The 17519-nt window shown below is 41.6% G+C and overlaps 1 protein-coding gene across 1 annotated transcript in view; it reads left to right on the top strand.

Moving 5' to 3' along the window:
• The window catches only part of LOC136872783 (probable E3 SUMO-protein ligase RNF212), a 187047-nt gene that overhangs the window by 3459 nt on the left and 166069 nt on the right, over positions 1-17519 (top strand). Inside the window, exon 2 of the mRNA XM_067146625.2 lies at positions 8083-8253. Coding sequence (XP_067002726.1) covers positions 8142-8253 — 112 coding nt within the window. The 5' untranslated portion in view covers positions 8083-8141. The remainder of the gene's footprint in view (positions 1-8082; positions 8254-17519) is intronic.

The raw sequence follows: 17519 nt of genomic DNA, 5'->3' as shown, positions 1-17519 counted from the left end.
AAGCTTCAGTCGGCTCCCGGCATTTTTCGGCCGCCTGCCACTATAAGAGTTAAGGTGGATCAAAGTTTGCTAGAAACTTACCCACACACTATGATTTCGGAGCCTTACACCACGGCACATGTAGTACGAGATGCAGGGTCAGGCAGCGAAACTGCAATGGACTGCCGTAGTCTTGAGTGTATTTGAATTGTGCCGTTATAGCCAGTCTGCCTGGCATTAATGTCTTCTGTCTGCACAACCGTTGGGAGTCAGAACAATGGTTGTGTCACCTCCTCCACCAGCTTAAACGTTGGGGATTACTAAAAGCTGCCTCTGCTGCCTCAGTCACCATACTGAAGTTCATCTTCTCCGCCGAGTCAGCTGTTGAGGTCTTTACCGTACCCTGGCAAGGGTCCCATACAGGGTACTACACCGGGCCAGGTAGAACGTGATCTTTTTAACGAGGTGTTACTCCGTCTCCTTCCCCATTACTTGCAAATGGAATGCCAGACGTGACTCCACATTAGTGGAGTTAACATTGATGAAAGTGACCAAGAAAATAAAACCAAAGTAGTCATAACAGAGGGGAAGAAATAAGAGTAAAGCAGGACCCAGAATTGTACAGGGAAGTGAAAAAAAAAAAAAAAGGTATCAGAAAAGGAGGGCACAGGAAATGACGTGGGGGAGTCTCTATGAACATCTTGAGACTCTGGCTGAAACCGGGGGTGTGATGCGAATATATGAACTCATCAAGAGAGTTCACTTAGCCTCTCACACCTCAGTTCTCCAAATCCTACCGACCCGTGATGCCCCTGTTAAGCTGAGCAACCCAGTGGAAGGTTGGGTCTTCAACCCCAGCGGGAAACTGGGTCTGAGCCAACAGGATTGGAAGACAGTGGAAAGCAATGGGAAACCACCATTGTAATTTTCCCAAGAAAACCCCATGGCTTTGCTCAATTCAAAATATTCCAGAGTTTCAAGTTCTCCAGTCTGATCTCCGGGGGGGGGGAACTAAGTTGAGAGAAGCCTCAAGAAATGTGTGATGCTGCAAGGAACAATATTGTTTAGGAACTTGGAATGTAAGATCCATGTATCAAGGAAAGCAGGATATAGTCAAACGAGAAATGAAGAGACTGGGCATCGATATACTGGGAATAAGTGAAGTGAGATGGATTGGTAATGGTGAATTTGCTACAGATGAGTACATGGTCTACTATTCTGGACATGAAAACCAAAGGAAAAGTGGAGTTGCCCTCATAGTTAGCAACAGGGTACACTGTTTGCATTGTGACTTCCTTCCCAATTACTTTGAGATATCTCAAGAAGTGGGATGTGGTGGAAGATGGTATTTACCAATACTGAAAAACCTAACATGTTAATGGTGTATGGAGAATGTAGGAAGAATGCTGTTCGTTCTTGTCTTTTGTACATGGTACGATACCCCAATAGACGTCACCCATCTCGTCAATTATTTGTGAACCCCTTCATCCACTTACATGAAAGTGAAAGTGTAACAGCAACACCTAGGAAACATAACAAAAACGAATGATGGGAGAATAGGGTGAAATTAATGTTCTAGCTGTTATTGCTGTAGATCCACTTGTCAGTTCCCCTGCAATCGCATGAGGAATTGCCAAGAGTCAGGCAAATGTACTACATATTCTCCACTGTCATAATTTCCATCCAAATTGTGTCTCTCTCCATCAAGAGCTGCATGGAAACACTTTTGAGAACTTTTGTACATGGGCATTAAGACAAGATTCACCAGATTTATCATGTACCTTGTTTAATGGTGAAGCAACATTTACTAATTAGGGCCAAGTAAACCTCTGAAACACGCACCATTGGTCTGTAAACAATCTCCAATTGCTTTTGTCAGGTGGAACGTCAGCGTCCACGGAGTTTAAATGTGTGGCGTGGAATAGTGAACCATCAGCTAATAGAACCTTAGGAACTCTAGATTCTCAAAAGTATCTCAACCTCCTAACAGACCAACTTCCACCAATGTTAGAAGACGTTCCACTGCGGACTAGGAGGAACATGTGGTATCAGCACAATGGCTGTCCAGCATATAATACAGGGTGGTGCACGAAATGTCTTGCACTGGAAATTGTTCATAGAAAATGTAATATACAACATATTGAATACCAAATGGCGTGACAAAATTCACTGACATGTGCATGGTTAGTCCGTGTGCAGGACATGTTCAATATGTCCACCTTCTCGGTGTACAACAGCTTCGACACAAACCGGCATGTTCGTGATCACTCTACGACACAAGTCCTCACTCAACCCTCGGAAGAACGTCACAATGGCCGCTTGCGATTGCTGTACATTTTCTGGTTTATGGCGGTATATTGTCTCCTTCAAATATCCCCACAGGAAGAAGTCGCAGGGATTGAGATCGGGGCTATGCGGTGGCCAGATTGAGCCGCTCTGAAAATGTTCGGGATATCGATGGGACATCACACAGGGCCCGAAATTTTAATTCAGGAAGTCCAGAACAACATTTGCTGTGTGCGGACGAGCTCCATCTTGCATGAACCATTGTGTCTCTATTGGTAGTCGTGATGCAAAGAGTTCTGGAAGGAAACTGTCAACAAGTCCATGTAACGCGCACTATTGACTTGACTTACTTGACTTAATTCCTGTTGTTCCTTGTGGAACATAGGGCATCAACAAAGCATCTCCATCTGATCCTGTTGTTAGCCAACCTCTTCACCTCTCTCCAGGTCTTGCCTTCTTCCATTGCCTCCATGTGTACAGATCTTCGCCACGTTTGTTTGGGGCTTCCTCTCCTCCTTTTACCCTGCGGGTTCCAATCCAGTGCCTCTCTCTCGATGGCTTCATTCCCTTTCCTCAACGTATGCCCTATCCATTTCCATTTCCGCCGCTTTATCTGTATGGCCATCTCGGTTTCACCCGTCCTTCTCCATAGTTCATGATTGGAGATTACTTCCAGCCAGTAGATGTTTAAAATCTTCCTTAAACAGCGGTTGACAAAGGTCTGCAACTTGGAGGTAATCACTTTAGTCACCTTCCAGGTCTCGGACCCATACAGTAGAACAGCCTTGACATTACTTCGGAAAATGCGAAGTTTGGTCCTGATAGATATTTTGTTGTTCTTCCATACCGGATAGAGCCGAACAAAGGCACCGTTCGCTTTTTGTATACGTTGAGAAACATCCTGTACTGCTCCTCCATCTTTGGAAACTACACTGCCCAAGTAGGTGAAACTATCCACATCCTCTATAGGTTCATCGCTGAAGACAAATGGGTCTAGTTTGTTGGTGTTCATCCTTAGGGCCTTGGTCTTCTTTGAGTTAATCGTTAGTCCCACCTTTTTTCCTTCTTTTACCAAGTCTTCAATCTTTGATTGCATTTCACCATGTGCCTCAGACAGGAGACACACATCGTCAGCGAAGTCTAGGTCTTCTAACCTATTTGCCAATCCCCACTGGATACCACGTTTCACATTTCGCGTTACATTTCGCATTACCGCATCAATCACCACCAGGAACAAAGTTGGCGAGAGGATACAACCTTGACGTACTCCTGAACGTACAGATATAGGTTCAGATACACGGCCCTCATGTATGACTCTGCATGTATAATCACGGTATGTTTCCTGAATGAGGTTGGTAATTTGTGATGGCACACCATACCGCTTCACTTCCTTCCACATAGCTTCTCTGTTGATCGAATCAAAAGCTTTTTCGAAATCGATGAACACTGCATAGAGGCGAGATGACCATTCAGCACACTGCTCCAGAATTATCCTCAAGGTGTTTATTTGGTCTACACACGAGCGATTTGATCGAAAGCCTGCCTGTTCCCGTCGGAGCCTCAAGTTGATATACTCCTTAATTCTGTTTAACAAAACCCTGGTGAAGACTTTGCCAGGGATTGAAAGAAGCGTAATGCCCCTCCAGTTGTTACAGTTTGACGTATCGCCCTTCTTTGGCAACTTCACCAGCAACCCACATTTCCAATCTGTCGGCATTTCTCCATTAAGCCATATCTTCTCAAATAGCGGCTGCAACATATTGGCAGTGGTATCCATATCAACCTTCATGACTTCTGCTGGAATATTGTCAACACCTGCTGCCTTACCAATATGTAACTCTCTCAATGCCCGCTTGATTTCCTCCACTGTTGGAATGCAGACTTTAATCCTTGGGTCAGGCTGGGTTTCTTCCTCTTCTTCGCCTTCTCCTGCATCTACTTGCTCCTCCAAGGAGTGGTTTAACACTGCAGAGAAATGTTCCTGCCACCGCTTCAGTTGATCCTCGGAGTTTGTTAGGAGGACACCATCTTTGTTTCTGACTGGACGGTTTTTCTGCATCTGCTTCCTTGCCAGAACTCTGGTGATGGTATAGAGTTCTCTAAGATTTCCCTTTCTGGCTGCCTCCTCTGCTTGTTGAGATAGGTCATCTATCCATTTCCTTTGATCTCTCCTCACACTTCTCTTTACTTCCTTATCCTTCGCAGCATATTTGGATTGCAATTCTGCCTTCCTTGCTCGTGTCTTACATGCATTCATTACTTCCTTTATCTCTTTCCTTTGTCTGATAATTTCCCATGTCTGGTCAGTCATCCAGTCTTTTTTCCTCCTGTCCTTAAAACCCAGGATATTTTTACTTACTTCAGTAAATACAGATCTAGTCTTCACCCATTTTTCCTCAATAGTTTCATCCTCCACCTCAGTGAGTGCTTGGAATCGATTCTTTAGTTCTATCCTGAAGGCTTCTTTCACATTTCTGTCATCCCTTAGCTTTCCAACATCATATCGCTTCCTTATTTGCTCTATCCTTCTCTTTTGTGCCTGTATCTTCATTCTAAAGGTAGCCACAACAAGATGGTGATCACTACCAATGTCTGCACCTCTCTTATTCCTCACATCCAACAATGAACTCCTCCACCTTCGTCCAATAGCCACATGATCTATCTGGTTTTCTGTCCTATGATCCAGTGATACCCATGTCACCTTATGGCAGTCTTTATGTGGAAATATAGTACCACCAATAACCAAATCGTGGCTTGCACAGAAGTCCACAAATAGCTGTCCATTCTCATTTCGTTCCCCTAAACCATGCCTTCCCATAATATGTTCAAGTCCTTCATTGTCCTGTCCCACTTTTGCATTCAAATCTCCTCCAACTAGGATGATATCCTTCCTTTTCTGTTTCTTAACCGTTCTATTAAGATGTCCATAGAACGTCTGTTTGTCTTCCTCCTCCGCTGACTCCGTAGGTGCATAGCATACTATCAACACAATGTTTCTAATATTGGTCTTAAAACGTGCCACTATTATCCTGTCCGTCACTGGGTACCACTCCATAAGGCTCCTCTTGGCCTCCTTATCCATTAATATACCCACACCTCCATAACTCGCTCCGTCACCCTCGGGTCTTCCAGAGTATATAAATGTAGCTCCATCATGGGTTGCCAGTTCCCCAAACTCACTCCATCTTACCTCACTCAAACCTAGGATGTTCAGGCCATAACTCCTCATACATGCCACTGCCTGTCGTAGCCTTCCACTTTCCCGCAGAGTCCTCACATTCCATAGCCCAATTTTCGTTAGCCTTTTCAAGCCAAAGGTCGTCATCTTCGGATCCGTCCGGTTTCTCATTGTTGATGTTTCTGTAATAAGGTAATTTAAGGTTGTGCGAGTTATTGGCCCACAGCACCCGAGCTTGGTGGTGGGGCTGCCACCTACGCCTCCAAGCCTGCTGTTTTCTGTTGGGGTAGTCGCCCTTAGCCTTTGAAGATCCCTCTTCACCACAAGGCAGTGGTTTTCCTCTTTATTTTACCCCAAGAGGAAGGGTTACCTCCTCCGCCAACTTTGCCGTACCAAAGGTCTCCTTCTCCGCCTCAGTTGCCGTTAAGGACTTCACCAGAGCCCCGTTAGCCGTTACTTTTCAGGGTTCCTGTAAGGCCTTCACAGCTACCGTAGCGGTCCTGGGGCACACAAGGTCCCCGCTGTACTTCACCCTTACAGGCTATCCCCTACTTCGTACCGTTGCCCATCCCCCACGACGTGGACGAGGGGTTGGACTTATGGGGGACGCACTATTGACTGTGTCATTGAAAAAAATTGGCACAATAATTCCATGACTGGAAATTACAGCCCCACGCCCAAAACCGGACACTCTGTTTGTTCACTGCACATTGAGATAGACGTGTGGCTTATCACTGGACCATGTGTCGTGCAATCCGGGATCACTTCTGCAATGGCCCACGCAGCAAACTGTACTCGCCGTTGCTTGTCAAGCGCCGTTAGTTTATGACCTGTTGTCATTTTGTATGGAAACACGTCAAGGTCAGACTGCAGTATTCTCTGAACTGACCGACGAGAGATGCCCAGCTGAACATATGCAGTGCTGGTGGATTTGGAGGGGCTCCGAGCCACAGCCGATCTCACAGCAGCAACGTTCTCCGGTGAGCGGACCGGCTTGAGGCGGAGCCGTTTTCTCTCTAGTATGTTGCCTTCTGTTTCAAATTACCTGGCCAGTCTGTATACCGTCTGCCGGCAAGGAGCCCACCGAGTACGGAAATGAACACGAAACTTTTCCCGGGTGTGAGCTATGATCTTTGTTTCCGCATAAAATAACACTATCTTCACGTTCTGTTCACGCGTCAATCTCCATTTGTCCGCCATGCTGTATAACTGGCAGCCGGTACGCATGCACGACATGTGATGCTGCCTGTCGGATCACACATGAAATAAGGTTTCTGTTCACGAAAGGACATGGTTGTGAGCCCAGGTTTACACATTTTATAAAACATTTCCGATGTATGACATTTCGTGCGCCACCCTGTACACAACATACTACAGCTCGCCTTCATCAATTGTTTCCAGATCATTGGATTGGATGAAGGGGACCTGTACCTTGGCTGGTTCATTCACCAGATTTCACTCCTTTAGATTTTTTTCTCTGGGGAAAGCTAAAAGACACTATTTACAAGGACATACTAACTACACCAGATGATGTGAAACAACATATTACTGCTGCCTGCGCTGAAATTTTTGATGAAATTTCCACAACGTATGCATCATTCTTTTCATGGCAGACTGGAAGCTTGTACTGAAGCTGGTGGTCATCATTTTGAAAACAACCTTTAAAGGCCAGTTATCTTTCTCCTTCAGAATTCAAAGAATTTGTTTGTTCATTTTTTTTCTTAAGTTAGTGCTGACACATAGAGTAAACAACTGCCATCATGTACAATTGTCAAACCATGATAGCTCGTAAACTACTTTTCCTAGAATCCTGATAAAACGCCATTGACATTCTAATTTTCTCTGGTTCTATTTTGCAAATGTCAATGGGTACTGTTCCATTTGAAAAATGTAACTTTCTAAAATGAATACACATTCTAATAATTATTAAAATCTGTGTGTGGGCTACAATTATGAGCCCTTAGTTACACTTCATTTCTGTGAAAACAGCACATCAATAACACTTTCCATTTCAGAAATATTTCAGGAGCAAGTTTTAGGTGATTCACCCTGTATAGCCTAGTGCACAACCTGGCTCTCCCTGACATAGATATCAAGTGTAGAGAAATTTTGTTAAGTTGTTTTCCTGTGATGACAGAACAAACAAACAAACAAACAAATAAATAGACAGGCAGACCAAAATTGAACTACTTTTGACTTTTGTATACCCAATCTTAGATAAAAGCGAAGTATGAGGCAAACATTTGAGTGTATAGACAGAATTATAATTTGATTTGGTATATAAAACATACTAGCCTACTCATAAATATTTCTGCTGCCTGTATTCAATTGCTATCTGCAAACTACAGTAATAATAATATGTTCATCAGTATATTTGCAATATTTTTAGAACTTGCTGGAACCACCACAATATTCCTCAGGTTTTAACATGGTTTACCCTTTCTGATAACTCATGATGTGTACATTTCAAAACCATAAGGATTTTAGTCTGTAACAATACAGATGGTAACCCAGAAGATAGGCTGCTGGGATTTCATGCCCTTACTCTAGATTTCAAAAAAATAACTAATTAATGACCTCTGATATGGTAAATACCATAATTTGTTTAATTATAGTTGTGTATGTTGTTGTACTTACAGGAAATACATGCTATCCTGAACCTCATGCTGCCTATGGTAATCCTTTAAAATAATCTATCATGGATTGGATTCACTGTAATTCGTGCTTTCTCCAGCCTGGAGAAACAAAGGGAATGCAGTATATGCTTACAGACTGTGGTCATATATACTGTGGTAATTGCCTTAATCCAGGTAGGTTATGAACATTGTTTTCTTCTTGTCCATCAACATTTATTCTGTCTAGTGGTGAAATCTGCTCTTCTGTCTCCACTTAATTCAGTATTGGGCCATGTAAGGTTGTAGATTTACACTCCTCACTTTGTCGTGAAGTGTATCAGCCCATCATTGCTGATCATCCCTTCTGTGTCCGACTCGTTGGCTGAATGGTCAACGTACTGGCCTTCGGTTCAGAGGGTCCCGGGTTCGATTCCCAGCCGGGTCGGGGATTTTAACCTTCAATGGTTAATTCCATTGGCCCGCGGGCTGGGTGTTTGTGCTGTCCCCAACATCCCTGCAACTCACACACCACACATAACACTATCCTCCACCACAATAACATGCAGTTACCTACACATGGCAGATGCCGCCCACCCTCATCGGAGGGTCTGCCTTACAAGGGCTGCACTCGCCTAGAAATAGCCACATGAAATTATTATATCCCTTCTGTCTCTGATGACTTCCAACATACTGGATTGAGTAGCTGAGATGTACTCAAATTGACAGATTCAATCCTAGATCAGTCCAGTGGTATTTGAAGGTACTTAGATATGCCAACTTTGTGTCAGTACATTCATATTATTATTATTATTATTATTATTATTATTATTATTATTAAAAACATGTTTCCCATCTTTGCGTGTCCTCCTCTTTCTGGCACATGCCCAAACCATGGTTGGTTTTCATACATTTTCTACTGGGTTGATACAGGGAGCATCTTATCATGGATTGGATCCACTGTAATTCGTGCTTTCTCCAGCCTGGAGAAACGAAGGGAATGCAATATATGCTTACATACTGTGGCCATATATACTGTGGAAGTAATTTAAGACTTCGCAGTGGAGTACCTAGGCATAGGAGCGCAAAAGTGATGACAGCGAGCGCAGTGCCCACAATGGTTAGCAGGCTTAATTGTCTCAAAGAAGCAACATGATTACACTTGTAGAAACTAAACAAAAGTAAACTCACCAGCTGTGTACATGCTCAGGCGGGTCCACAGGTGGCGGATAGTGGGCATCCCTCCAGATATGGAGGTCAGCTACGATATAAGCAGGGAAACCTGACAAATAAGCAGTCCCGGACCAACAGCGGCATTGCCACCAGGATGTGGTGGGACTATGGAGGGCACCATAGTCTCTAAAAAATGCCACATAAATCCAGTGACGGCAATGTGACAAGGCGAGTGAGTGCCGCCTAAAAAGCACTCTGCCATTCCCGTGGCGTCTGTTCCCCATGTTAGGGGCAGCCTGGAAAACTTCTTGGTGCAGCGAACCAAGTCGTAGCAGATGGAAATGCAAATTTCTAGAAGCACAAGCTCTGAACAAGTATCGGTCATGAAAGGTGCAATGAGTAACTCATATCCTCGTGGTGGCGAAGCTACCGAGGCTGGGCATTCGGATCCGGGGGTCCAGCAGCATTGCGCAAGTCAAGACCAGTCTTAGAATCCCAAAGACAAATCACAAATGTAAACACAGAACGTTCATAGGGACACTGAATATAAACTCGATGTTGAAAATAGGGAAACAAATGGAACTGACTAAAATGATGGATGAACAAGAGATGAAAATATTAGCTATACAAGAAACAAGATACCGAGACGAAAATACGGTACAAACACACAACTACAGGATTTATAAAGGTAAACCAGCAGAGAAAATACAAAACACTAAAGGTCTTTGGATGTTTGGAACAGCATTTGTAGTACACAATTCACTGGCAGACAAGATAACAGAATTCAAATCCACCTCACCAAGGATGTCAACACTAACTTTCAAAAACAAGAACAAGAAATACACAATAATAAATGTACATGCACCAATAAATAAGGACAACCAACAAAATCCACAGAAAGTAGAAACATTTTGGGAAGGTCTGGAAGAAATCCTAGGAAATACTCCAGAGAAAAATGTTGTAATTCTGCTAGGAGACTTCAATGCACAAATTGGAAGGAATGAACCATCAAGAACCACAGGAAAATTCACGACTCACAGCAAGACAAACATGAATGGTAAGAGGTTGATAGAGTTGTGTGAAAAATTCAATTTGAACATCATGACCACCAAGTTCCAGAAGAAGCCAAAGAAACAAACAACATGGATATCACCTAACAAATTATTGGGCGAATTTCAGATTGACCATGTTGCAATCAGTTATGAAAACTCCAGAGAAATTCAAGATGTACATGTAGCTAGAGGAGCGAACTTTGACTCTGACCACTATCTGACAAAAATTAAGATGAAATTAACACCAGAAAGGAGAAAAAGTAGTGGTACAAAAATTACAAGTTACAGAATAGAAGATCTGAAGTTCAATCAGCAGACTGTGAATGAATACCAGAACAGGATAAATAAGATTCAAAGTCACAGTTGGACTGAGATGGCAACATCAATACAGCAAGCAGCGGAACAAACAATCCTACGAAGTAAAAAGAAGAAACATCCGTGGTGGAATGAAGTTTGCGAAGAAGCACTACAAAGAAGGGCTCAGACATGGAAGAAATGGAACTCAACTAAGAAACCAGAAGACTGGGAGGCATTCAAAGCACAAAGGAAAACAACAGCTAAAACCATAAGAGGTAAACGGAAACATTATGACACACAGCAACTAAAGAAACTAGAAGAAGATTTCGTGAAAAACAATACACGTAATTTCTACCAGACATTCAGGAGGAACTTAACAAGATACAAACCGCCAACCCTATGCTTCAAAGATGACGAAGGAAATCTAATCACTGGAAATGAACAGAATTGCCAACACCTTGCAAATTATTTCCAGAAACTACTGAACTGTAAAAAACCTGAGGAAACTCTAATGTTTGAGAAACCCAAGAACCAGACACCGGACTCAGAACCACCTAATAAAGAAGAAATCAGGGGAATAATAACAGGACTGAAGAACAATAAGACGTCAGGTGAAGATCCAATAGTTGCAGAGTTATTGAAATATGCTGGAGAATACTTAGTGACTCAGCTAGAAGCACTGTTTGAGGAGATTTGGCAGACAGAGAGCATCCCAAAGGAATGGAAGACATCATTAATACACCAGCTGCACAAAAAAGGAGACAGAACAAACATTAACAATTACAGAGGAATATCATTGCCACCAGTTGCCTCTAAAATTCTATCCAAGGCACTACAAAATAGGACTGAAGGGATAATAGAAAAAGAACTTGGTGAATACCAGGTAGGATTCCGGAAAGGGAGATCATGCAGCGAGCAAATTTTCAACCTAATCTCCATAATACAACTACGTGCACTCACAGCCAAAAATCTAGTGATTGTATTTGTGGATTTTAAGAAAGCCTATGATTCAGTCGACAGAGCAACCTTGATAAGCACGTTAGAAGTGTTTGGGATAGATAAAAAAACTAGAAATTTAATCAAAGAAACCATCACTGACACTACATCACAGGTTAAGTTTATGGGTATGTTGTCAAAACCATTCAAAATCGAAACAGGTGTCCGACAAGGGGACGGGATGTCACCACTCCTGTTTAATGTTATATTTGAAAAAGTGGTCAGAGAGTGGAGGAAGAGACTGACGGAATTAGGGGTGGAAAATGGAATATCACTGGGAAGATCTGGAGTCAAAATTGACTGTCTAGCATTCGCAGATGATATGGCAATACTGGCAGAAGACACTGAAACAGCCAAGGTACAAATTGAAACACTTCAAGAGACTGCTGTAAAGACGGGACTTCAGATATCCTTCGAAAAGACGGAACTAATGATTCAGGACAAAAAGGATCCGACACAAAATATTGTCACCAAATATGGAACAATTAAAAGAGTACAGAAGTTTAAATATCTAGGGGAATGGATAACCCCAACAGGACTACCAGGAATAGCATTACAGGAAAGGACAAGAAAGATGGAAGCAGCATACCAGTTACGTCGAAATGTCTACAATAAAAAATCAGTTTCATTCACTGCAAAAATCAGACATTACAACACTGTCATCAAACCAGAAAGTCTATATGCGATTGAATGTATTCCACTGAACAGGAAGGGCTTACTAGAAAACATTGAAAAGACAGAAAGGAAGATCTTGAGAAAGATACTAGGGCCCAGGAAAGTGGGTCAAGAATTTAGACTGCGACCAAATGAGGAACTATACAAAAGGACCGAAAAAATCACAACATCCTTCAAGAAGAGAAGACTCTGCTTCTACGGACACATTAATTAATATATTTAATGCAGCCAAATAGCCATAACAGAGAATATAGGTTACATTGATGGGTTACATATTTGCATAATCACGTATAGACATTGTTCTTCTTGTACAGAATTCAATGTGGTACTGTTCACACGTTTTTCCACATAGTTTGCATTCACAGTCTATACTTGGGTCATGGAAGTGTTTTGATTTGCAGAGTAGGTGATGAAAACCGTGAACTGCTAATCTTGTAATGACATGTCTTAATTCAAAATTAGCTTTTGTCCACGAGCGATCTATCATTGCCCCTGTGCCATAGAAGTCTGGTTGGACTTCTTCTCTCTTCTCCGTCAGATTTGCTAGCAGTTTCTTTGATGCACCGGTGTTCGGTAGTGGCATACTTGTCCTGAGATCTTCTATGAGAAATGATTCCCTTGCGAGGAGATATACAAGTCTAGATCGTGTCGTTTTTGATACACCTATCACCTTCTTTATATAGTTCGCTTTCACCTTTTCCAAGGTTGATAAGTTCCTCGTTGTTAAATGTGTCCAGATAATTTCAATGCCATAAGTCATTATTGGAAGAATTTTTACTCTGAATAGCAACATTGCTGTCTCCAGACTAAGTGATCTAATGTCTTTTATTTCATGCATTGCCATCATTGCTTGAGTTGCCTTTTCTGTGACATGTTTTGTGAAACAATATGCGCTCGATTGCACCTATCTGCATCAGTGCGACGTAAAACAAATAGCAAAAAAAAAAAAAAAAAAAAAGTCCAGTAAGATCATAAATGTAATAATTTTTCTTACATTAAATGCTGACAAATGTGAAATACCAGTTTTCCGAACTACTCTCTGAAGCGACTTAAGTGGATTGACTTGTAGTCTTGCCTGTATAATTTCACACCTCTCCCATCTGAGAGTTGTTCTCCATCGCTGTTTTTTCTTATTAGTTACAGAAATTAGTACACGACCACTTGTGAATGAGTAGTTGCACATAAAGTTTTGATGGTTCTATAGAACCAGGAAATTGTCTATGGAATTTTCGAAGGCACCTTTTAACTGGTTTCTTCTTGTATAAATAGCACTCGACCAAAAATATTCTTTGCACTGTACTGTACTTAACCATTTCGATAATAACCTCGCAACACACTTTAAAAGTCCAACTGTTACTAGCGAACTGTTGTGTCAACTATCAAGATTTCTTAACACACCAAGCTTGACACAAGCCATATGGCATTCGCTTGGGGATTCCCGCAGCCTGTGAACAGAAGAGTGAAGTCTTACATAATACTCCTTGTACAATGCCCGATTGTTTTCTTACATCTTCATTGGAAACGTGTTCCAATTCAGTGATGCTGGATGGCTTTTGAACATTTTTGTCCCAGTTATTTGCTAATAAATTTGTGTTGTGGGTGGGGCAAGTTGTTATGGAAAGTATAATGACCTATTTAATTTATTTATGGTGAAACCATAGAAAATATGTATGTGATCCATTGCGCAGAAAGGGACCTAAAGTCAGATTGTTCATTTTTGAGATGTTTGTGGTTCTAAAATTGGTAATGTACTGAGCATTTAAAAAAAGAGTTCATGCTTCTAGGTGCAACACTTCAGAAGATATTAATTATTGACTGTTCCTGTTAAGAAAAATGTATTTTGTGAAAAAAATGCAATTTCACTTATCACTAATTTTCTTACCAATTGTACAAAGTTTTCATGACATTGAGTGGGAAAGTCTTGAACTGCTGCATAACTTAGTTTGTTAAGAAGCCCCATATGTAGCGTAAAAAAGTCAAAACGTAGAAATACAATTTTTACACCCCAAACACTTTTGTTCAGCTCTTCTGTAAAATTTCCATGGTCAACTTTAGATCCCTTTCCATGCAACGGGTCACATATATAAAAAGAGTTGACTTCAGGAAGGGCATCCAGCCATAAAATTAGCATTACAAGGTTGAGTGAACAAAATTAAAATAATTAAAATCTTGGTATGAATGATGTCAAACAAGTAATGTAGCACGACTGGACATCCCTACAGGAGAGCTGTAATCAGCTGAGCCGGCAAAGCGGAGTCTTTTGCTGTGTTTGTTTTAAAACTACTTTTGAGGAATGAAAGTAAACCAAGAAATGACTGGTAGTAATGGAATGTTCAGAACAAAAGTCTTTTTGATGCAATACCTATAGAGTAAATCCTTCATTTCCACACTGTTCCTCGCATATTTTATGTTTTGTTTCCGGCCAGTGTTAACGGCCATTACAAACTCGTTTGGTTGCTCTATTACATAATTCCCAGCAAACCAGGAATATTTTATCATATCCTGGAATCTTGGAGATAAGAACTGAAAATGAATGAAAGATTGTAATTTAAGAATAGTGCCTGTATGGTAAAGTTCAACATTGTCTTGACGAGACATCATAAGCTCGGACAATCTGTGGTATAAAGATTTCCATTGTCAGAAGAAGAACTTATCCAGGGATTGGATTTTTTCGGTGGTACAGGGGGAATTTGAAGTAACTCAATAGATTTTTCTGGTGGAATGTCCTGAAGATAAGCTGTATCAGCATATGTGGTCCAAGAGTCAAGAATCAGAGCAAAACTGTCATCTGAATATGGGAAGAAGGTTTCTTTAAACCACTGTCTTAACTCTCCCTTTCCCATTTTCCCTGTTTTTATAGCTTTTAAAATAATATAATCAGTTTTAAATATATTTTTCAAAACTATTTGGCCAAAGCTTCCTGCAGCCTCCTGAAACTCAATGAATAACTTTGGTAACATGTAACCGTCTATGCTGATTGTAGGTATTATGGTATATGAGTAAATTAGTGTACTAATAGATTGTGCTGCCATATGTTTGAATCTTCCATCAACAAAGGATAGGGTCTGTTTAGAACATATTTATTGCTCAAATCCACTCTGGTCCATGTTGTAAATCGAGGAGGAGGTATAATAATAAATTGCCCATTGGCTGTCTATACAAATTTCTCCACTGCTTTGTCAATTCTTGCATCATCATATACATCAGAAAGTGATGGAACCAACTAGAGGGAAGAATATTCTGAATGTGGTGCTGGTAAAACCAGATGAGCTCTATAGAGAAACCGAAGTAGGCCCTAATAGATGGTATTAGTGATCATGAAGCTGTTTTTGTGGCAGTTAAAAATAAATGTGAAAGAAAGGAAGGTATTAAAATTAGGACTATTAGGCAGTACCATATAGCTCATAAAACTGGCATGGAGGAGTTTAAAAAAAGTAACTATGATAGGTGGAAAATGGTAAATAAAAATATAAACAGACTCTGGGATGGGCTTAAAGCAATTGTTGAGGAATGTGAAAATAGGTTTGTACCTTTAAAGGTGGTAAGGAATAGTAAAGATCCACTATACCGGGCAATTCAAAATGATGGACCAGATTTCATAAATTTATTCTGTGAAATCTAAACATATCGTGATATGAGACATGTGCTAAGAACGGTAAACTCTCAAAGTTTTTTTCAGTCATGTTACAAGTGTTCTATGTGAGCACCTCATGCAACACGACATGCATCAAGCCGATAGTCTATCTCCTGCCAAATCTTGTGTAGTGTGTCATGGTCAATCTCTGCGATAGCTGCTGTGATGCGGACACGAAGGTCGTCCAATGTTAGTGGAAGAGGTGGTACGTAAACATGATCCTTTACGAAACCCCACAAGAAGAAATCACATAGGGTTAAGTCGGGGGGGAACGCGGTGGCCAACGAATGAAAGTTCGATCCTCCTGAGATGCATGACCTATCCAGCGTTGTGGCAATGTCTCGTTGAGATGGCTCCGAAAGTTGCCATGGTAATGCGGAGGGGCACCATCCAATTGAAGGATGAAATCTGCACTATCCTCTTCACGCTGTGGCAGGAGCCATTGTTGCAGCATATCAAGAAAAACATTTCTTGTCACAGTAGGTTTAATGAAGAAAAAGGGTCCATAAACCTTCTCATGGGAAATGGCACATAACACATTCACCTTGGGAGAATCGCGTTGGTGTTCCACAACTTAATGGGGATTAGAAGTTCCCCAGATCCTTACGTTGTGTCTATTCACAGTCCCGGAAAGGTGAAAAGTCGCTTCATCACTGAAAATTACCCTTTCGGAGAGCCCATCCTCTTCCATTAATGCGGGAAAATCAGCACAGAAGCACGCTCGAGCAGCATAATCAGTGTCTTTTAAGGCTTGCACCAGTTTGCAAGCAGTAGGGTTTCATTCATAAACGTTTCTGCAGAATGAGCCAAACAGTTGCCTGTGGAAGTTCAAGTTGCCTCGCTGCCCGGTAGGTGGACTTTTGCGGACTCCGCACAAAACTGGCGCGAACACGTTCCACTGTCTCTTCCCCGGTCAAAGGACGGCCAGTTGACTTTTGCTTACAGATGCAGCCCATGGCTCTGAATTTTGCATACCACGCACGAATGGCTTTTCCAGTAGGTGGGTCTCTTCCATACCTGGTACGGAAGTGCCATTGAACACTAATCACAGACTTGTTTACATGGTAATCAAGCACACAGAATGACTTCTGCTCTCCAGCCGCAGCCATTTTCTTTACTCGCTACCTGCGCGCTCGTTACGGCTGAAAATGAAACCACGTGGGATGAAATCTTAAACTCAAGTAAACTTTGAGACTTTGCCTTTCTTTGCACATATCTCACAGTATGATATATTCATTAGATTTCATAGAATAAATTTATGAAATTGGGTCCATCATTTTGAATTGCCCCGTATTATGACAGAAGTAAAGAAACTAAGAAGGAGGTGCAGATGGGAAAGAAATAGAGTTAGAAATGGCTGTGGAAGTAAGGAAAAATTGAACGAACTTACTAGATAATTGAATCTAGTAAAGAAGTCAGCTAAGGATAACATAATGGCAACTATAATTGGCGGGCATACTAATTTTAGTGAAAAATGGAAGAGTATGTTTCTAGAAAATGCCTCTGCATTCTTGTTGCCCTCAGAAGGTGGCTCTGCATCTCTGTTGCTCACAGAAAATGTGTCTGCATTCCTGTTGCCCCCAGAAAGAGCTTCTGCATTCATTCTGCTCCTACGAGGTTCATCAGTGTCCATCTTG

Source organism: Anabrus simplex, chromosome 4, assembly GCF_040414725.1.
Source record: "Anabrus simplex isolate iqAnaSimp1 chromosome 4, ASM4041472v1, whole genome shotgun sequence".
Taxonomy (NCBI): Eukaryota; Metazoa; Arthropoda; class Insecta; order Orthoptera; family Tettigoniidae; genus Anabrus; species Anabrus simplex.
Note: the sequence above shows the minus strand (reverse complement) of the source record. Positions and strands in the feature narration are given on the sequence as shown.